Below are 23,855 nucleotides of genomic sequence, written 5' to 3' on the forward strand. Positions count from 1 at the left end.
GACATGTAAAAGAAGCCTTTCTCTTGCACTAGTCTAAGAATTCAAATCATTATAGGAGGAAAGCTAAGAACCAAGACACATATGTCATGTTTGTCACTTTTTCCATCTATATGTTTCCACAGTCAAGGAATGAACACAACTTCCTCATGGTTATATTTGTAAGTAGATTTATCATGGAAATGGCACAACCACCCACACCATCTGTCAAATACTGTATTTCAGAGCTCCAATTACTGAATTTCAATAGCATTTCAGATGAGCAACTACTGTGGATGAATAAAATCAGTCACACTTAAATGACTTCCTATTTGTGCATCATGAAACAAAATAAACCAAATTTGAATTATTTCATTACTACCTACACTTGTTGCTGATTTTAAGCAGATATGCATGCAGAGTTTCAGGGGGGTTGGGAATAGCAAATGAATTGGAGCATTATTCAGCAGAATAATTTTGTAGGAAGCACTTGTATTTGTAGACAGTCCAATTCCCTCTAAAACAAAAACCACAAATAGACTGATTTTCAGTGTTGATAAACAGAAGCCTTTTTTTAAGTGGATACCCAAGTAACACATATTTGTCTACTTCATATGTATGATAATCTATCAGCTAATTTGTTCTTCTTTTATTTCTATCCTAACATAGAGCCAATGCCTCCACTAGCATCACTGGTAGGGCAGAGGAAGCTAAATATTAAATGGATGTAAATTCATTTTTTAGGCTTTAACAACTCCTTCATCATGCTGTTAGCAAACCCCCTACTCGTCTGACTGCCAATATTAAAAGCAAAGGAGGAATCTGACGTGACTGGAGGGCTGATGGCTCTGGGAAGGTTCAGACACATATTTTGGGAAGCAGCACTGAGTAACCCCAAGCAGTTTTTCCTGCATGAGTAACTCAGGAACAGAGGTTTATGTGCAGTTCTAGGTGAAGAGCAGCCTTACAACAACACATAAAGGGATGACATTCCCACAGTCAAGGAAGCACATGGAAGAATCTCAGACTTCCCAGTACTCATCAACCCTACAGTCCCTTGGACTGGCACAAACTGTCCTCTTGCAGAAACACCAGCTGGATTCCATACTGTGGTGGGAGATGCATTATGTGCATCTGACAAGAGATACTATAGCTGATGAATCCAGAGTGAAATTCCTGTTCCATTCGAAATCCAGGCCATGCCTAAAGCTCGCCTAGCACAAGACAATGCAAAGTGACCAGAAGGGAAAAAAAGCGAAGATGTTGTGCTTTCTCCATGCCAGAGCACAACCCAACTGGGATGTGTGGTAATGCCAGATACTTGGAATTTCAAAACCTAAAATCTGCCTCAATGCCAACTTAATTATACACATATATTCAGTTAGGGTGAATGGATATTCAGATTACTCTGCAAACTGAAAGATTAAAGACTACGTATCACACAATGTGCTGGTTTTGGCTGAGGTAGAGTTAACTTTCTTTACAGCAGCTAGAATGGGAATTACGGACTCTTGGCTGCTGGCTGGGGTGAAACCACAGCACACATAATTCATTGCAAGTGTGGAATCTTTGCAGAACCTCACCCATACCTCTCCCAGCCCTACTAGAGAAAGCTTACCTATGGAGAGTAAGAGTCTGTTTTATTCAGCAGTCCCACGAAAGAGATGCTTCAATCCCTTGCCAGAACTACTGGCTCCTAGTTCTGGTAACTTTGTGCTCCTCTTGGGCATCCAGAGAGAAATTTCTGTGGTAATTGTTCACTTAACCTTTAAATGAACTTCGGATTTATTGCTGTATCATAAAAACCTATTCCTATTAGGCTAGATTTAACATATTCAAAGCCAAGCAGTCTTCCATCACAACGTTTTGTACTTTCCATTGCTTCACAATTTAATAGTGACCTAAACTAATAACTTATCATTCATATTAAGGGTGAATTCTTTACAATTCATAGTCTACTGCAACTGTTTTTTCTTCAATAACAACAAAAACCAGTTTTATACAAATCAGAGAGAAAATAGCAAGGTAATTACATAAAAGCGTGCTTTTAGCCATGGTTTGGTGATCTCTCTGAAACATGGCCACGTTAATTGCGCGTAAGTGATTTGGTTCCTTTTATGCACACACTGTAGCTTTTGTGCTGTCACAATCACGCCTCCACACCCATCATGCTGCCGGTGTTTGTACCGGAGCACTACGGGAAGAGCTGGGCAGATTACACAGCTAGGAAAGTACGAGTGCCATGAATTGTAAACACCCAAGCAAATGTACGCAAAAAAGAATAAGTTGTTTCATACTGCAGCAATTGAACAATCAAATGATGTGGTGCTTCCTGATATATCCGAATATTCAAAGCTACTGTTTCTGGGTTTCAATCATACAGTGCCAAAGAACAAGGATACTCAACCTGCACAATGTACTGGTGAACTGGAAAACAACACAGCTGAAAGATATAATGTGGCTTACAAAAACCTTAATGGAAAATGCAAAAATGTATCTCTAATCTATCAACAAATAATTAAAAAGATTCATTCACTTTGGATAACAACATCAGAATTTTCCATAATATCTTTACTGCTTTATTTTTAAGAATGCTGTTCAACACATCCAAAGTATAAAAATCGTTTGGGAAGTTGAAAAGAAAAGAAGAAAGAATAAACAAAGGCAAGCTATGCATTGCCTTACATATTGAAAAAGTATTTTTTTTCAGTCTTCACTATAATTGTGCTACTTTCATACCAATAAAATTCCAGTCTACAGAAATCATGAGAACTAATTTCTTATTTGTATTTCTGCCTCTACAGATTTTGTGATCCCAGAGATGGAGTCACAGAATTGCTTCAGTGTACCCGTCTATAAAATCTTGTAAAATATACTTACTTGACAATGACTTTAAATGGCTTAAAATATGTTTAAGTCCTGTCTTCTATCCTACTCCTGGATAATTCAGAAAACTTTATTATTATTCTTAATGGAAATATTCACCTTATGTTTGCTAATAACCTAATTTTTGGCATATCTGGAGGAAAAAAGGAAATACCAACAACTTTGCTTCGCTTATTTTTAGCTTGTCCTTCTTTTTGTAAAAGTCTCTGCTTTGCATTCCCAGTTTATGTTGAAGATATTCTACCGCACACTTCTTAATCTACAGCTACACAATTGCACAAAGGTCAACTGCACCAGTATTTCCAGAGGCATCAACAATCTGGCAGAAAGCATCGGTCCCCAAATACTAAAGACTCCTCTGCCTTGCAACTTTCACAAGTGCGATGACTTGCCAGGGCCGTCCGTGTACCCACATCCACAAACCGACACCAAACAAAAAGAATGTAAAATCACCCTCACATGGAAAAAAAAGTATGAGATTGATCTGCTTTTCTTTCTCTCCCTGCCATGCCATGTGCTCTGCTCACCCCCTCTGCAGTCACCCAGCCATTCTCATCATTCAGTGGAAATTCCCCCTTTCCTCTGGTGGTGAAGTGGTATTTTTGAGAGCTGCTGTCACCTCAATCAGATGTCAAAAAATAATCTTTCTCATAAGCTGTATTACACCAAATAGGATTAAGTTACCCAGGCCAGGAGAAGAGGGGACAATGCCACTGTGCTCAATACTTCACTTTTCACATTCCAGGGACACCAGAGCATCTCTTTTCTGCTTTGCCTGGTTGGCTTTGTTCTGCCTGCTCTCAAGATTCTCCACTTAATTTGTTTGCTTCAGCATGAATTCTGCACTCAAAACATGACAAGAGAAAACTGATGTTTCTAAACATGATTTTGTTCAGCTACAATTTCTCTGATGCACTTCGCTCTATGCACAGGAAATAGAACAACAGAACACAGGTGTAATGGTGCAGATAGCAATCTGCAGAGTAACTCACAAGCAAATAAGGAAAGTTATAAGTGATCTGATTTTTTCTTCCAAAGCATTTACTGGTGAACCAGACAGTGTCTTGACAAAAAGATCTCAATGGTTTTGTTCAAGCAACTTCCAGAACTGCCTGTCTCAAAGCCTACATGTTATTATTACACCCACTCTTTCTCTCCTTTCTAACAGAGCTACAGGCTTGAACTTAAAGAGTAAGAGGGAACCAAGGAAGGGCACCACTCTCTTCTCCCTCAGTGCCATCCCGTGAACATGGAGCAAGCAACCACTATTCATCCCTGCAGTCCCATGAGCACCATAATTTTTATCACATGTGCTCACTTCACATTGCAGAATTTTAAAAAATCACTGTTGGCTTCCATACAAAGAACAGACAGTAAAATCCAAGTGCCTGATCTTTTAGCTCCTAATCTGTACCTTGGCTCTCAGGTCACTGCAAGTAAAACCAAGTCTCTTCTGAAAGTCTTCAACTACTAATAGCTGTCTTAAATGAATGGCTAAGAGGTTACTGTGACACCCAGCAATGCTAGTGATCCAAAGATGGAAGGGTCCTCAAAAGAAAGAGACTGTTACTAAGGGCCTTATTCTGATTTAAGCTAAGCTTTACATACTCTTTTATTTTGATTTCACCAAATCTATCAAAAGCACTCAAGAATCACCTCACTGGGTCTGTTTCCATGAATAAATACAGAACATGATTATGAAATAAAGAAATAAGAAATAATATATTTGCTAGCAAATATAAGGCCACCAGAACTCAAATTAAATGCAGCAAGGAATACCTAAATGTTCATTTTTTAATAAGTTACCTTTTTAGCTTCCTACCACTTCCTACGTGTTGAGTACAGCCATAAATATTTTCCCTAACAACAAAACCTTGATTACATAACCGACCCATACAACTATGAAAATGTTCACAGCCAACAAGTCAACACGAAGATTTGAACATGATTAACACAAGTGCCATGCTTAATTTCAAGTACAAATAAAATTGGATTTTAAAGCAAAACAATTTCACTAAGTCTTATTTCAGTGCGTAATTTCAGGCTTCATGAAGTGGCCAGCGGGTGGTCGCTCCCTGTCTCAGAGGTCAGGAGGCAAGTGACAGAACTTGGGGCACTCCAAGTCAGCAGTTCTATTTGAAAAGCCCTGTCAGCAGCATTAATGCATATTTATGTACTTTTATTACTGAGAACACCAGCTCAAACATATCTAGAGCAGACCCTTAAAAACACTGGATTTGTATGGAAAGCACGTTTTAACATGGATTAGTTAAAAAGAAAAGTAAGCAAGAGCTTTGACATTCAAAGGCTAAAGCAGTATGACAGGGATTGGATCAAGTGTTCATTTGTGCCAACATTTCTCCTTTTGTTCATACCAGCCAACAGCAGATGATTCCATAGGGCATGCATAAAGTGAGTATGGCTTCAGGATTTCACACTGTATGTAAGCACATGATTATTTTTCTTGGTGTTTTTAACAGACAATGTTGATATGTGACCCACCAAAGGTATTGTATTTGCTGTCAGGCACACCTTCCCCAATCCTCTTTCAAGGGTCATTTCCACCAGGTTTTTGTACTGGAATGCATCCTAATTTCACACAATTAACCAAAATACTAAATATCCTACTAACACAAGCTCCAGGAAAGATGCACCTGTGTTAATATGTAGTACCTGCACCTATTTGAGTAGTGCCACTAACTTCAATAACAGCACACATTTTTGTAAAGTTGAATTAAATTTTAATGCCCCCTACTATCATACCCTGGCAAGCCCATAAAATCAGTGTTTCTCAAGTTCATATATTAAAAGTAATTGTAGAGAAAAATATATATTGATCTATACACACCAAGAAATCACATCCAGTACCTCTGCTACTGAGTGAATTTTCCAAACTGAAAATTGGAATTTCATACCATCACAAAACAATTCAGGTGGGAAGGGACCTCAAGAAAATCTCTAGTCCAGCCTCCTGCTCAAATCAGGGCCAGCTATGGGATCAGACCTGAATCTATAGGGCTTTGAACTACAAAGTATTGGAAACCTCCAAGGAGAGAGTCTACACAGCGGTGAGCAACATCTTCCAATGCTTGACTGTCCTCATAGGGAACAAGCCAGTCAGCATCACTCTTGTTTCAACTTGTTCCTATTGCCTCTCATCCTCTCACCATTCTCCTTCATGAAGTCTGACTCCATGATAACCACCTCCAAAACCACCTTTTCTCAAGCCTAAATGAGCCCTGGTCCCTTAGCTTCTCCTCAGAGTGCAAATGCTCTAGCCCTGATGACTGTGGTGCCTGAACACTAAACTCACTCCAGGTTTCTGATGTTCTCCTGCACTGGGAAGAGTGGGGTGCTGCTGGTATAACCAGAGTATCTAAAAGTGGTCTAAGGGTCACTGAGTAGAGGCAAATAATTCACTCCCCTGATCTGGTCATGCATCCATGAAGCTCAGGATGCTGTGGTCTCCCCTGCAGCCAGGTGTGCTGCTGATGGGTGCCCAGCTTGCTGCCCACCACACCCCCTGGGCCTTTCCACAGAGCCGCTCTCTGGCCTGTCAGTCCCCAGCCTGGGTCTCCTTCTGCCTCGGTGCAGGGCTTGGCATTTGTACCTGTTGAACTACTCCTCTGGTTGTCCACCGAGCCAGACCTTACCAACCTCACCTGGATACACCAATATTGTGGGAAACAGTGTCCCCTTGTCTCCAACTCCATAATAGAAGCCATTTTATCATAGTTATCAGAGCTGGAATCAATTCCCATTGTTATGAGATTGGAATAGATAAAGCTGAATGTCTGCAAAGTACTTTTGCTCATGTTCATACCCAAGATGCTGCTTGCATGCTTCCACAGGTCTTCATCTTGTTAAGCCATCACGATCAGAATACACACCAATGATACTTCCCTCGCTACACCAGGAACAGCAACCCCAGGAGTCCTGCTTTTATATTTTCCTTTTTGCTTAATTCCTTTTCACATTTGTGACTTCCATCGTGAAATAAATCCCACCACTAAATTCTGTTCACATTTCATCTTACTAATGGCAAAACTAACAGACGCCTCAACAAAATCAATGCAATATAAAAACATTCTGCTCATATGGAATTTTGGGATTTTCAACTACAGACATTCCAAGAAATACCCATAGTGCTGGCTATCAAAAATAAGCAATTGCTAAGAACTGGCAAATATAATTTAGTAATGTTTAGTACAAATGGCAAAGTTTAAACTACACAATCTACTGTTTCCACTAATTCAGTATTTACAGGAGTGAATTGTGAAGGTACGTTATCTATGAAGGTAACACTGAGGAAAGAAAGAAGTATTTCTTGCCTTTGAGTAATGTTTCCCTGAAATAATAGGCCTGCCTATGCTTCTCCTGTGAGGGAGAGAGAAGCTGGTGTGAGAGTGAGCAAGTGGCTCCTCAGCCCCCAGGTTTCAGGACGGCCCCCAGTGTTTAAGTTGCAAAGTTACACTGAAGCTGAAAGGGGAGAATAATGTTCTGAACTGTTCAAAGCTACAATGAAGAGATACAGATATGATCCAGTAATTAATTCAAACCACAAAAGATTCCTCCCCAAGAAACAGGAACACACATAACCTCCTAAGTGAAATACAGCAACTGGTATGTTTACAGGTTCCAGCCACAAAGGTGTCCTCTGGGCTAGTCCTCACATATGGTGAAATACCATTGCAAAGGCAGAGCGGATTAGCTTTATAAATTGTGCAATAACATTTTAGCATAAGCAAAGGGAGACACCTTTGCCCCCAGGCACAGGGCTTGGACTTATCAGGAAGCTCTCCCATGATACAGTTTCATCTCAGATGTGAGAGCCTGCCAACCCTTGTTTGGCCTTGGGACAGGTAAAGAGTAAATGATAAGCTGCAGTCTGGGGCTGTCTTCCCTGAGGCACCTTTTCAACTCACATCAAGACACCCTTGACTTCTGATGAGGTGTAAAGAACATAACTGCCCTAGACGGAGAAATACCTTCTTTAGAACAGTTTGGTCTCATTTAGTGCATCTAGCATCTCAAATGAAGAAAATAACATCCAGCAGATTTTTAGCCATAAAATCAGCATGCTTGATGAGGAAGACCATGAAGATCAAACAACAATAAACATCTGACAATTGAGGTAACATGCGAGCCTCAACTGAGACATTCCAACGTCCACATGCAAACAGGAATCAAATGCAACACTTTAACACATCTGAAAACCTCTGAGCAAAGTGAAATAGGATTTTTTTTACCCCAAAAAGAATTAATTTCCTGCCCAGCATGACACGCGTTAAATGAAACATGACATTTGATACTGATCAAGATTTCCCACCATTATGTTGTAAGAAACCAGCAGAGGGTGAACCACTGAGAAGTTTCATAAGACTTGACATTAAAAGACAGAGGAAAAGCAATGCAATAACAGCAGACACTGACCACACAGGGTATGGTTAATGCCTAACTACACACCTGAAATGGCAATGTATGAATATTCAGCAAGGGCACATACATCCTTAAACATCCTGAAAAAAAATAAAATATTTGCTATATTAAGTAGCCCTATGGCACTCATGTACTGGCTCTGCATTATAGCCCTTTAACAGCTCTATATTCCTAAACAGAACCCTTCATACCAATCTAAAAAAAGTAATCACATTTTAAGTGCTGTTAAGATAAAGCACATTAACTATGCCTAAGTGGCAAGACAATGCTATGATAACTCACATCACCAGCAATCACAGCCTGAGAAGTTCTTTCTTGCTTGGGCATTCCAAAGACAAGAAAAAGACAGGTGCCTCCCAAAAGGCATATTAATGAGCTCCCAGTCAAAGCCAAATCAGAAACCAGTTCAACCTAATTATCTATGTGAAAATAAAAGCTACTTAAATATAAATAAAGAAACTACACTGCCAGAAATTAACTAAAATATCTCAGGGACATCCGGAAATTTTCCTTGAGTATCAGGCAATGTTGTCAACAGTTTCACAACTAAAGTACCTGTTAGTAATTTAAGGATATCCAGTTGTTACTGGAAAATCAGGATTTGGCTAGCAAATCATTAGAACAACTTCCACCTCTAACACTGCTGAAGAAGAAAGGCCATGAAAACAGAATGATAGGCAGGCTCATGAAACAGCAGCCAGTTTAAGCGTTTTCAGCAGAGAGCAAGTGCTACATAATCAGATGAGACACTGAATACAAAATATCCAAGCATGAGTCTGGGGAGAAAAAACAGAAATGAAAGGAACAAGATGTTAACTAAACCATCCCTGCACACAATTATGTTCAAATAGAACAAGCTCCTTAGTCACATTCTCCCCATTTCTTTAATATTATCTTCCATTTGAAAAGCAGGGATCAAATGGAACAATTTCCATACTGCCTGTAGCAACTCACCAGGGATGAAAAGTAGGAAAGAGCTCACACCTAACAACCTTATTCAAAGACAGAGAAAGGACTACAAGGTTTGGCATAGAGAGTAGGAAAAGTCCCATACAGCCGGCCTTTCTTTTGGGACTAAATGGTGCTGTGAACATGACAGAAGTAGAGTAAAACTCCATTTGACTGAAATCTAGATGTGAGAAATGTCCTAACCAAGGAATATCCAGACTGTGGTTTTGTCACACTGCAGGCGGAAATGATGATCTCCCCCAGTTAAGTTTCCTTCAGTATCAGTGGGAAGCCCCCAGTTCCAAGCTACTCAAGAGTCCTTCCCTCAGCCTCACCTGCCCTTTATCCATAAATGTGCACAGTCTCTCTTTTTGCCCTCTCACACATCAATATGTTCAAAGATATTCCTAGGCTCCATGCAGGTCAGCCCATAAGCATACAGTTACCAGAGAGTGGTACATTTCATCCAACTCATCACTCATCCATTTATATATTTATTATATTTTCCCTTCTGAAGCAGACCAAAGGAAACTAACAACTCCCTGAGCTAAAGGAGTATCAGGAAAATATGAAAAAAAACCCAACTCATTACTCATATGCAAGGCAGACTACAAGGAAGCTACCAAGTAAAAACCTTGCATTTCCACAACTGGCTTGCTCCCAGTTCACATCAGCTAAAATTAGCACCCTATTGAATTCACTATGTGCGTGTGTGTAGGTATGCTCTCAAATTAGCCAGTTTGTTAGCTCAGCATCCTCCCACCACAAAAAATGAGCTTGTTCTGGCCTCAGATTCTATAAAGTTGAAAGAAATCCTTCTATTCATTAAAGCAGGACTAAGCTCAAAATTTTGCTGTGTCTGAAAACATAGCCAGCAATTTAACAATGTACAGTACAGTGGATTTGGAATAGATACTTTCCATTTACTATCACAAAGATGCTTTTCCAATGATTTTTTTATGTTACTTTGTAAAATGTCCCTTTGAAAATTATACTTTCAGGTTGGAATCTCTTTTGCTGAACTGCCACTCAGAAAATTTGCCATGCTTGTCAGAAGAAGTCAAAATACTATCACTTTAATATCCCATTAATGTTTTAACCAAATTCTCATAATAGCTCCAAAGGATGAAATTTTCAATTTAAAACTGTAAATCTGTTTGTCTGCCTGTCAAAACAACACCAGCTCTTGCTATGTCTAGCACCAGCAGTGGATATACTGAGCAGATTTCATCTGCTAGTTGTCTAAACTAAATGTACTAACAGAAGAAAACTAAAATAGAAATAACAGATACAGACATTGACTCACAATGCAGGAGGTCTACAGGAGCCAGAAAACTTCCCTGGGTTAAGCCCATATTCTAACGTTGTCTCTCAGAGCACAGAACACGTAAACATCTCCATTTTTATCAGTTTGTCTCCACTGGCTAAGTGGGGACATTAAAATGTACTTAACTATTGAAGACAAGAGCAAAGAAAAATGAGGTTAAATGATATCAGAGACTATTTCTGTTTCTGTAGAAGTCAGGAGAGTTTTCTCACTGTTCTTTGTGGGCATAAACCCCTGTATTGAATGTGCCTGAAAACAGAAAGGACCTTTCAAGCTGTCACTGTTGTTATTAGCAACATGCAACGCTCCTTCAATGTGAAAACATCAGCGATTTTAAGAATAGATGTGACTTTATGAAAATGTGAGATCTTGTACGACATGAGCTGTAGACATGAATAGCTTCTGCACTAAGCCAATCATAGATGTTTGAGATGATGTAAATATTTTAGGAAGACACTTCAGTCTTGAATTAAAGCCTTATATATTGACACTCAGAGAACAACTTAAATAAACTACCTCTCTGATAGATGTATTGACATATTTAAATGCAGATACAAATACTTGATGAAATCAGATATCAGGAAAATGCACAAGTGAATTGCTCAAAATCTCACTACTAAGTGGTAGTTTTGAACACTTGGAAAGTAAAAGCTAGGTAGTTCTGGTGTATGTCAAAAAAAAAAAGCTAATCCTCTCACCAGCATTAAGTAACGAACACGACATTACTTTAATTTGCAATTTTTGAAGATCATATACTTCCATTTACAATGACTATATTTCTAGCCCATAGGGTTGCTGAAGATAAGGATGAGAAGATGAAGAGAATCAAATGAAACTTTGGATCTCGGTTATGTACCTTGCCCAAAAAGTAAGGCAGTTCCCTACAAATACAAAATGGAAAGAAAATGTTTTGGACTAATGATACTGCACTGGTACCACACAGCAGCAAAGAATCCAGAGAGCTCCTGTGTCTGCAAACCTCCTGGAAAAATTCAAGGAAACATCTGAGGAAGATGATGTCACACTAAGCTAGTAAATCGAAACATGTAAATTGTTTAACATCTCGTTTCCAGATTTTTGTCTGATACCTCCCCTTCTCATTCCACTTCCTATTTCCCCCAAGTGAAAGAATTCAGTATTGACTGCAGCTGTGTGGCTGTGTTCAATGCCAGGTTTGGTGAACCTTTGAGCAACCCAGTCTAGTGAAAGGTGCTTCTGCCCGTGGCAGGGAGTTTGGAAGAGGCTAGAATGAGATGACCTTTAAGGTCCCTTCCAACCCAAACCACTCTGATTCTGTGATGGCTTAGGGAGCAGGGCACATCACCAGCATGCAGTGCTCCCACCTGTTTTTTTTGAGAGGTGTAGAGGCAGAAGGCAGGAATGGGTGTGCCTGTGAGGAGGGGAGAGGAGGGAAGGTACCTGGCTGCTCCTTTGGGACCAGATGGTGGGCTGGGGAGAGTCATCTGGAAGCTGGGATATGACAACAGACAACACAAAACCAGCAGCAATCTTTAGGTAAGACATATGCAATGCTTTGTTTATCTAAGCAGAATGCTGGTATATTTATAATAATGGATTTCAAACTCCCTCTGTGATTTTGTTAACAACATGCATTCATGTAACAAGAGGGATGATAAAGTGGGGAGGGTTTGGAGAAACTCTCAAGATACAAAATATGTCTACCATGAATCTGCAGCAGAACATATATTTGTGAACTAAAGTCTCATGCTCACATTTATAAAGACAAATCTTCTCACTCAAATCTCAGTGCTGTTCAGTTTACTAGAAAAATAACATTCCAATTAAAAAAACAGCAGATGGGCAAACAAGGTAAAGGGCATTTAATTTTGGTTGCCTCTCCTCCATGCCAACACGCTGCTTTGAAGGGACTGCAAGTGTGGGAGGGGAACATATGTGCATGGGGATTGTGCATCTCAGAGAGTACTTGGTGGTGAACACAATCCCTCCTTTCTTTCCTCTTTCTGCGCACGACAGCTCAAAGGTCCGCTCACTCCAGGGGTGGTTCCACACAGCTATACCGGGACTGAAGGAAGCAAATGGAGAGTCATGCTCTGCATGCAAGCAGTGACTACAGAGCCACTCCACCAAACACTGCTTCAAACTTTAGGCTTCAGAGACAGATCGGCAGCCACTGAAAATGATGATGGAGGCTTCAGGCAGCTCCATGACAGAGGCTGGAAATAAAGGTGTACTTCAATGGCACCCAGAAGTTGCTTGGACCTTGCTGGAGTCCAAACCAGGGCTTTGAATGGTTCTGTTGAGGTGGTTTCTTGTGAGCACTGATAGAACCTCCAGCCATTTGAACAATCACTGATCAAGTCAAGCAAAACTCTTGATCTGGCCAACAATGTTTCTGCATCTCGAGATAAACATGAAGAGGCTCTACTAATATCAAAGCATAGGAGCCTGGAAAGAGAGCTGATCTGGGTGAAATTCTAGTACTGTCTCAGGAACAAACTGCGGTACCTCTGAAAGGGAATACCATCAAGACAGATCTACTACAACTGGCCTCTGGAATAAGTGAGAGCAACTTAGAAATTCAACTTCACAGACTAGAAAATGAACACGTATTCTGAGGATCTGAAACTGATGACATAGAAGAATGAACAGCTTAGTATTTAAATTCTGCCATCTCCAGCTGAAGGCAATAAACTGAAAAAGCTCTTTAAGGACTGTGGAAAGGATGGAGTGAGAAACTACAGCAACTTGACTGATAGGCAAATGACAGACCAAAATAGGTGCTAAATAGACCTTAACACAGACCCTTTAATTCAAGTGAATACTCCATACTGAGTACTCACTATCAGAACTGGCAAACTGCAAGGGACCAACACAATGCACTGACCAGAAACTTAAGTAACAGCTTATTTCTTTCTGCTATTTATGGCATTGCCTTTTCTGGGGGTGAGACTAGGTGTACTGCAACAAACTGAGCCACAGCAACATGGATCCTCCTCGTTCATGCTATGGAGCACAGACCTTGAAGAAAAGGTGTTATTCAAGATGTAACTATTCCCATGCTTTGTCTGAATAAAGTCAGCTGCAATTGTTGAAGTGGCATGTGATACAAATCCTCAAATCCATAAAAGAAAAAAAAAAGGCTTTTCCTTGAAGCTAGACACAGAGATACCTTTCTGGGAAGAAATCAGAAGAGACTGGCAGATGCCTGCATACCCTTAAGAAGGTCTGGAAGTGTGAGCTCAGGATGGATTTGTTATACCATATACAGCCTGCAGAGACAATCAGTAACCTGTTTAAAACTTTACCTATTCAATAGGTACTGACAGTACACTAATCTCCCCCTTTCCTGCATGTGCTAATTATGTCTGAGATAGAGTTAAATTTCTTCACAGAGGCTCACAGGGAGCTGTGTTTTGGATTTGTGCTGACCACAGGGTTGGTAGCACAGGGATGTTTTCATTACTCCTGCCCAGGGCTTGCACTGTGTCAGGGCCTTTTCTGCTCCTCACACCACTCCACCAGCGAGTGGGCTGGGGGTGCACAAGGAGCTGGGAGGTGACACAGCCAGGACAGCTGACCCTAGCTGACCCAGGGGATATTCCAGACCATATGGCATCATGCTCAGCAGATAAAGCTGGGGGGAAAAGCACAAAAGGAGGTGGAAAGGAGGAATGATGTAATTTGTCACTGGACAAATGGCAGTGGACCTCTGCTCTCCTATAGAAGAAGAACACTTGCCTGCTGATAAGAAGTGGTGAATGAGTTATTAGTTTTGCTTTGCTTGAGTGCCTTTTGCTTTACCTATTAAACTGTCTTTATTTCCATCCAGTTTTCTCACTTTCACTATTATGATTCTCTCCCCCATCCCACTCTGGGGGAGAGAGTGAGTGGCTGTGTGGGGCTTAATTACCAGCTGGGGTTAAACCTTGATACTGCAGAAAGTCAAAAACTTGACCAAACAATAGGCAGCAGCTTATTCAGAGGAATGATTTCACACCTCACAAACAACTAGGACAGCCTGCAAGTCTAAACTCCAATGAGGCTGATGAACACATGAATGTCTCCAGTCCATCACAGACCACTCTATAGCCTGAGGACACAACAACAGCCATGAATGAGAAGGAGAATGAAGAAATCCATCTTCATCTTACCCACAAATTTATCATTGACCCTTTTGGCTGTGACACAGCAAGAAGCAGCTACCTGAAATGATGGAGTCCAAACAGCCCGAGAGACCCCAGGACTGGTAGGCAATACAGAGTATACATCTGTATTGCCTACCAATGAGATGAGATGGTCCTTTTGGAAACCTTTCATCCATTTTCAGGCAAATCTTGGTGCTGCAGGAGTTTGTCACCAACTCGAGAGTTTTGAATGTTCCCCAAACATATAAAAGCAGAGAGAGAGAGATTTAGGGGGCAGTCAGCATGGCTGACACCAAGTATGGAGACAGCCAAGTTAGTTCCACTAGTCCTAAGGAAGGCAATGGCAGTGTTGGTAGCACTGATGTACCTAGGACCCAGAGTGCTGGGACAGGCAAAGAACTGCTGCAGTGGTTAAAGCAGGAAACAAAATGCTTACAGCACTTCAGAGGCTGGACTGTCTCTGAGGATGACCAAATCAGATGCCTCTGTGGTGATCACAATCTGACAGAACTTGACTTGTCTGGAAGGGAGAAGACAGAGAGACACCCTTGGAATGGCTTTCTTATGAGGATGGCCACTGGCAGATCAAAGATAACGCAGCTGCATTCACCTGAATGCCTTCCAGCCCACAGTATCCACTGAGTCCCACACCACAGAAAACTTCAACTGCATTCTCAAGTAGAGATTTTGTGTACTTCAAGCTCACCATCCCTCCCAGATTTTTAAGAACACCATGTGGAGCAAGACTTTCTCTATCACAATAATTAAACCCTGTACATGTGTCAGAAGACAGAATTCAGCTTCAAAATAGGGGCACACCCACGGTGTAAAAGAGCGCTGGGAGACAGCAGCAAAAACAAGGAGAAGCACAGTTTCTCCTCCTGAAAATTCTGAGTAGCAACTAGGCAGCAGAGAGAAAATGAAACTACATGAGAATTAGCCACCTTCCTCACTTGCTGAGCAGGAACCTGAGCACAGTGCCTAATGAACATGTTTCTGCTCTCAAGTGGTTATTTGAATTAAGGCCATTTGAATAATTTGTGGACTATCACTTCAAAAAACAAAAAAGCAGTTGCAACTGTATACTAAATAACTAAAGTGCAAACTTGAAAACTATGTCTGCCCATTTACTGCCTCATTTGTGCTTGAGTCCTACTCCAATTTGCACTTAATTGGATTACTATAGCTAATGGCAAAATGAGGTGTTAAATACATGTATTTCTGTAGTCAATTAAATTCAACTTAAATCCCAAACATGTATAAAGTTATGACTGATCAGTGAACAAAGCTACTCAGCAGAAACTCAGCACGAATAAACTTATGAAAAACTCCTCCCCACAAATACATTGTGCCACTGACAGCTCCTCTGACAGAGCAACACTTAACTTATGACAGATTCCACAAAATTACATTTCTTAATCATTTCAGATAGGAAATAAACAAATCTAAAGTGATATAGATGAACTGAAAACCAAAATAAATTAACCAAGAGGAAAAATATACAGTCATACTTCACATGAATCTGTATACACAGGATTGTGATTTACAATAACTTATGTGAATATGTGCATATTTTTGTTTACTTGTTTAGCTCAAAACATGTTTTTTCTTTTTTTCAGCAGCCTTGAGATTCTAAAGCTTCAAATAAATAAATTTGCTTACTTCCTATTACCAAGAATGTGATCTATTCAGGCATTTAAGAAACTAAAAAACCCCACAGGGACAGAGGACGGTTTTAATTTGAAAAGAGTAACTTTATTACCTCAGTTATTTCTGTATCAGTTTTCAATGTAAAAACTTTATTTTTCAATTTCCAGCCATAAGAATTTAGGCTGGAAGCCAAAAATTAAGTCAAATCTCTCTTTGATTCTGAGATGCTTGAAAGCTGAGCGCTACCACCACATAAACCTTTGTAACCCCATCCCTTTCAGAGCACATTGCTAAGTTTACCCTAGAGAATTTATCTTCCTTTATGCAAAGATATTACTGGGCCACATGTGAACAAAAGCCTAAAAGAAGAGGTGAGCTTGTCTTTAGCTTGAATATATCCATCACAAAAAATCATCCAGAGCAGTATTCATTTTGTGAGACCAACAGCAACAAGAACAGACAGCTATAACTTACATGCCAAGTTTTTCACGTTTGGATGACAATACTACTTATCTATGACACAACAAATAGAAATGCATAAGAAATATTTAATAGAAGGTCTAGTTTGTTTAAAAGTCTCCGCAAACATTTGAAGGTCCGCTATCTAACCACTTATGTTTTATCTCTTCCACCTTTTACAAATACATAGAGCAGTCCTGGTACTCACATGAGACAGTTTATAATAAACATCTTGAAATATGAAGCCAGCTACAAATTTGGAGAGAAAAAAGCTGAGAAAACATGGACAAGATTTATAAAATCATGAAGGCAGTGGATAAGGTGAGAGCAGAAATGCTATTTAATCATTCACAGTGCTTGAGCTCGGGCTGTTTCCTGTTGAAAATGGAAGGAAAATTGGAAATTGAGGAGAAAAGATAAAATCTTGTATTTTTAATGTTATTGCTAGTGAAATACTACAACTTGCTGCCAAAGAATGTTGGGTGCCAGTAGCATTTAATCAACTGTACTCATAGATAACAGCTCCATGAATGACTAGATAATAAAGGGATGAGGCAGACATCCCTAAATTCAATGTGTGTGGACTTCATAAGGGGAAGACGCTAAGGAAAGTGGCCAGGCTTATGAGGTATCCTTAAATAGTACATCCTACTCCCTCCATCGGAGGCCAAATGCTGGGCCAGAGAGACCCTGCTGAGATCCACTTGGGTATGTCTTCTGCTCTCTAATCTTTAAAAAGTTTTGAAGTTCATTGTTTTGAAAGATAATAAACCTTCCAGGACAGAGCATCAACAATTTACAACACTGTTCACAGATGTGTCACAGGCCAGATGGGCAGCTCACTGCCACTGAAAGGTGAATGCCTACCCAGAAAAAGCCAAAGCACTGACACCAGATACTAGAAAATACCTCATTTGCTAAATCTAGCAGCTCAAGAGAAGTGAGGCTGCTGCTGCTCCAGGTCCCCAGGTCCAACAAGTAGCAATGCTGAAAACGTTTTCCCGAGAGGGACATACACACAGATCAAACACATCCCTCCCCATACATACATATATATGGCTGGACATACAGATCCTAGACAGACACTCTGAGCACTCCTACCTCATCCTGCTCCTCGACCTGGCTGAGCAGGGCAAAGGTCCCCTAATGGAAATATTTCTATGCATCCAAGGTGGATTTCACCAGCAGCTTGGCTCAGAAACTCAGTCTGCCCAGTAGCCACTCCTGGATCCCAGACTCCTCAGTTGCTGCACCTGGACATATCTGCCCTCAGGGTTGCAGCCCCACCCCAGCTGCTGTTCAGAGCATTACACAACCCCCAGAAGCTTTTCCCCAGCATCCCCTAATGTGTCCCACACCCCCCAGATGGCAACACTGTTAGTCCAAAAAGTGAACTGCAGAGCTGCTCTCCAACTGCACATGGTGACAGTTTCACTCCTGGACACAGGCTGGGGCTCTGCAGGCACAGGCCTGAGAGGAGACTGGACAGGATCAATTAGGCAGGATTAATCTGGGTTTCTTCCTGCCCCTTTGCTCCTCTAAGCCATGGAGATGACCACTCGTGCCTCTCCCATGATGGGCTCAGTAGTAACCTGGCAAAGTTCTGTTTGGACTTCCCACTCTGTGTCTGAGCATCATCACGTATCACTGCAGTCATCCATTCTTGAAATGCAACGACTTTGCACCAGCTTTCTAAGCTCTAACACACACATTACATCTGCCACAGGTCATCTGTTTCTTAAAATAAGCTGTGATGATCAGTCCCTTTCCTCAGCATCTTGCTGGAAATTATCACATATTGCTCACCATAAACCGAGTATGGTTGTTAATGATTAGGTAAATCACATAATGAACTAACAGTTAGCACAGGCTGTGGTCAGTAATGTGCATGTCCCTGATGCTACAGCTTCAGCAATCTCATCAAGGTCAAGGCAGCTACTTGAGTGGTTAAAACAAAGCCCTTGTGTCTCAGCTGAAGTGGGACATTACAGACACAGCCCCTGGTCTGCAGACAGACATGCCTGGGGCCTCATCCAGTGCCCAGCCCAGCCAAGTCTTTTCACTGACACAGGAAGGCTTTGGACCAGCCTCTAGGTCAATACTTTATTTACTTGCTATTTTATTTTTTGGGAGTTGTTATTACCTCGCTGTTGGTCTTCTGTTCCATTAAGCTGTTTTTGTGCTTCTTCAATTTTGTCTGCAAGAAAGAGAGGTCACTATTAAAATACATATATAAAAAAGGCAAGATTGTAGTAAGTAATTTACTGAAATCAGTCATGAAATATCTGTTTATATTTAGAAGTGATATCATTCATGTGTAACTATGTGGTACATTATGAGTAATACAACCATATAAAATTTTATCATGTTTTACCAGAGAAGTTATTGACATGTTAAATTACACGGAACCACTGAAAGAAAAGCACTGGCATCGGATCTGCAGTTAACAGCTAATCCCACTGTAGCTTCCTACCATCTATTATAATGTGTGCAGTCAGGGGACTCCTTGGAATAGGTATTATGGTGCATTACAGAGTGTTTTAATACATTTTTGAAAAATGCTGTTAGAGCAAGTCAATGTTGCATTAAAGAGAGTGAGAAGAACAGCAAACGGGATTTGCTAAGTGAAGCAATGGAGCCAATCATCTCACATGGGAGCACAGAGGGTGAGTGGTAGCCCCCACCTTATTTCTTTGTGAAACGACCAGAAATTCCCACACGAACAGAGCAGGAGCAAGAGGAGGCCCTGAGTCTTTACTCCCAATATGTCTCTGCAGTTCAACTGCTGCCCCTCAGATACACTGGTGTTGGAAGGAGAGTTGTGCTTCACCTGCTGTTGCACAGAAGCTCCCATAGAAAGGGGGGGTCCTTGTTCTGCATGTGCAGAGCAAGAAGCAAGAAAAGGTGCAAGTGGAGTGAATAAAAATTCAAGATTGATCTTTTGTTAGCAAACAGTCCTCTGAATAGGTTCAGGATAAAAGGTTGTGTTGTTAAGAAGTAGCAGCACTGGGAGAGGCTGAGCATTCTCTCTTGGTGTTCTGAGCATCAAACTGACCAAGATCTGAGCTTGGAACATGGCTTTCAGGTGTAAACGGTCATTTTCTAGAATACCTGTGAAAACCTTTTTTCCTTGTATTATTTTTGTTCTTCTTCTCCCCTGGGTGGGGTCAGTTTTTACTGAACTAAATTGAAAGAACAGAATGCAACTGAATTCATCCTAAATCTCCCAGAGTCTATTGGTACAACTCAAGAAATGCCAGACTTCATGGCTGCCATACACAGGAGGAGGACAACAGCTCTGCAAAGCCCTCACCTGTTTCTTTACAAGCATGGAGGCTTTACTCAGTCTTTTACTCAACCTTCCTATGCAACACAAGGTTTCAAAAAATGGCTCTTTCTTCAACACAACTCTTAAAAAGTGGGTTTAAATGACTTCTCTATTATTTATCAGCTGAATCACTCAAGCATGTTAGAACCATTTATACACAATCGAAGTCTGATATGGTTTCTCAATTCTTTCCTCCACAGAACTAAATAATTATAACTGAATCCAACCCTTCTTGCAGCTTTTAAGACTGAGTTTTGCTGAGCTCACTCTGGTTCTGCATTTCTGTTTTTCAGAACAAATACCAGATTTCCTTTCTCATTAAAGCTCAGTAATTTCTCTGTTGTACATTGTCCCAGAGAATGAACCAGAACATCTCACAAGGGTGCTAACGGAGCAGACTCCCAAAGCTTCTCATGAGAAAGAAAGAAACCGCGGCAATTTGAAAAGCCAAACTTCTTCCTTCTTCCCCTGGGGTTAATGAGACATACATACATATTTAACGGAAAGTTTTATCACATTTTCTCTTATACTAACTTGCTGGCTGCTGAAGACCAACACAATTCAAAAAGAGCACAATCCTTCACTATCTCTTTACCAAGCCAGTTATACAGGCTTACTTTAAACACAGAAGACTCAATATTTAATGCTTTCCTGGATTAAATACTACAGCTGAAACACTCAATGTAGTCATACATTTTTTTGTATAGAAAGAGATGTAAATAACCATGTCCAACAAAAAAAGGAGGAAATGTAAACAAAGCATCTTTGATATACATGTGCCACTAATATTCTCAGAGAAAAATGTATCTAGCAATCTTACACGGTTTTTCCACAAAGACCGTTGCTTTACAGAAAGGTGATGGAATAAGCAATTTACAAAGTCGCAGGACAGCCAATAAAATATATGAACACACAGGGGAAAAAAAAATCAACAAATGACCCATGTAAATGGAACTGTAGGTTTTAGCAAAAGGCAACAAGAAAACAAATCTATAGTTTGGCCCTCAAATTCACTTTCCCTATGTTAGAGAAATATTTAATGCACAAATATGGTGTTTCTATTCTCAGAGTAAATGTTTTGTCAACGAAACTTACATCTAAGTACACAGACAACAGTTTTATTATTAAAATTATTATCTGCATGTTTTACATAAATGCTACGAGAAATATATGCATTTAAAGTGACAATCATCCTACTTTTTAGAGGAAAAATTACTTAAGTATTTCAGAATCAGGCTACATGAGATTGCCAGAGAGATTAAAGGCTTTGATCTGCTTAACTGAATACTCTGTCTCTCTTATTGGAAAAAAAATAATTAGTTCCTATCAATAATTCCAAACCATTCCTTTGTCAGACTGTATCCCAAACAAAGAACCACAGATAACAGAAATAATAGCTAGGTAAACAGGTGACTGGTACATAGCCAGAAAGTCTCCCACAATTCCTGCCTCTCCTGATACATTTTCCCCAAGGAGTTATTTTTGCTGCGTGTATTTCTTCATACCTATGGTGGTATCTCTGTGCAGAACAGTTTTGAACATTCTGAACACTGGAAAATCTTGGTGTTGGTGCTGGAAACTTAAAGCAGTGATCTGGACTGTAAATGAGACATGGGTATTAACATCAGTTTGGAGCTAAATGTTTTGTTAGGGCCTACATCCTCCTGATGGCCAGCATCACAAGCTACCTGCTCTGACTATTGCACCAAGGCATGTCCAAACCGTTGTACAAAATCTGCAGCAGCTGCTTCTCACCCTGCTGCATTTTACAGCTTCAGATCCTACACAGGCAACTGCCTGACAGACCGCTGTGTTTCAGGCTGGAGGGAAGAACTGGGTTATCCCTAAGGGCCGTGGAGCAGGTGGCAAGAGCAGGCTTAGAGCCAAGTACCCCAGCAACACCAAAAGGCAGCCTCCCCGGGTCTTCTGCCAACTCGCACGTACGCCAGCAATAACTTGCTAACAAATTTATATTATCCAGTCATCTCCTTCTCTTGTGTGCCATTAAATTAGCTGTATGTCAAACATCTTAAGGAAAATTATTTCAGACAACATACCACATTCTGTCATAATTATATTATAGGTGCTCTAATGGTACACACCTTTGAAAATGCTTTGTAAGCAAAAACACACCACACAAAAAGTCATCTGTAAAGCCCAGGAGGAACTGAAAACCAAGAAGTCCTTTATCTAATTGCAAATAATATTATCCAATCCAATAATTGTTTGTTCTAATATTATTTCAGAATTAAACCTGGGATACTGTCTAACCTGAACATTTTACAAAGGAAACATTTCCTTATCAATGAAATATTACCTACTTCTACTAGGATAAGAGAAAACCATTTAGCTAATGGGAATTTCTAATACATGGTAGGTATAGCACTCTCTTCATTTCCCCTAAGTGCCAGAATAGTACATATCTTGACTACTTTACTGTAAGACCTATCCCAATGGCCCCAACCTCCAGCAGACAGCCTCCTGGAGCAGCACACAACTAGAAGCAAATGACAGTGACAGACACATTCTCACTGAAGATGGGACACTTCTCACCAAGCACTTACTAGAGGGGAAAATGTGGAGGTGCAATGAAAGAGGAAATCATCATATGCATCGCTGTAGAGAATGGAAATTCCATGTGACAGCACTGCAATGAGCCACAGAGCCAGCTCTTGGGCATCCCAGGCAGGTGCATGCCACAAAAATGCAAATCACAAATCACAAATAGCATCATATAATAGTTTTATTTATACATTGTAGATATAAATTATACACACACACACACACCTGCATATGCATAAAAGAAAATGAAACAACATGCACAATGGCTTTTCTTATTCCAGCATGAAACCCTTTCACGTTATTCTTCACCACAGCTCTCCCAGCAGGTATCTGCTGTGTGGAAATATCATCAAATTCCTTGAGGTTTTAAATATGTAATGTAACTGTGCTTTTTAGGACTGCAAGGAAGGAGACTGGCGTGCAGTAGAATATGCTTCTTGTTTTACACACCTCCCGCTGTGATAGATCATTACAAGGATACCAACAGTCTGAATTAGATATGGTGGCACTGTGGTGGGGTTTTAAATGAAAAAATAAACCAGATTTTTCAACAGCTTTACAGTCTCTATTTTTGGTCTTTACTGAGAGATATAACCTCACAGATTTTAATTAAATCATAAATAAAATGTAATTTACAGGGTTTTTTTTTCAAAGAGATTATCCCACTAATGTATAAAACCTTGAATATGTCTAGTATTCTATGTATCAGATATGCATTACAAATTGTCAGAGAGATTTTAATCACTTACTTTATATGGTGAGTTAAGGAAAATAAAGGTTTACTAATTTCAGCAGGGAAAGCAGAGATACTGAAAAGTGTGAGGATGGCAAAGTATAAAACCAGTACTTTATGACAGCAATTTAAGCTGGAGCACACTGTATTTCCTAGTAGGGTGTTTGTGGGTTTGGTTTGTTTCATCTCTTTTTTTTTTTTTCCGCTTACAAGTGTCCCCAGAGCAGCATAATGAGATGACTTTGTCCTGTTGAACAAGTCACCCCGCCCCATACAATGACAGCACACAGAGGAATTAAGTCACTGAGGAAGACCTACTTTTAAGCCTCCAGGAAAGCTTACAAGGGAGTGGCTGGTGTAAGTTCATTAAGCTTTTGCAAAGCATCCAAACAGGAGGATTTTTCATTGCACATATTTGCA

The 23,855-nt window shown here is 40.3% G+C and overlaps 1 protein-coding gene across 13 annotated transcripts in view; it reads right to left on the reverse strand.

The window, feature by feature from the left end:
* The window catches only part of HIVEP1 (HIVEP zinc finger 1), a 121,064-nt gene that overhangs the window by 32,776 nt on the left and 64,433 nt on the right, over positions 1–23,855 (reverse strand). For 11 of the 13 annotated variants that reach the window (XM_038129929.1, XM_038129930.1, XM_038129931.1 and 8 more), the window contains one exon: positions 18,956–19,009. In XM_038129929.1, coding sequence (XP_037985857.1) covers positions 18,956–19,009 — 54 coding nt within the window. Of the gene's footprint in view, positions 1–15,139; positions 15,224–18,955; positions 19,010–23,855 lie in introns of all 13 variants that reach the window. The other 2 variants (XM_038129942.1, XM_038129941.1) reach the window with 1 other exon arrangement.

This window comes from Motacilla alba, chromosome 2, assembly GCF_015832195.1.
Source record: "Motacilla alba alba isolate MOTALB_02 chromosome 2, Motacilla_alba_V1.0_pri, whole genome shotgun sequence".
NCBI classification, from domain to species: domain Eukaryota; kingdom Metazoa; phylum Chordata; class Aves; order Passeriformes; family Motacillidae; genus Motacilla; species Motacilla alba.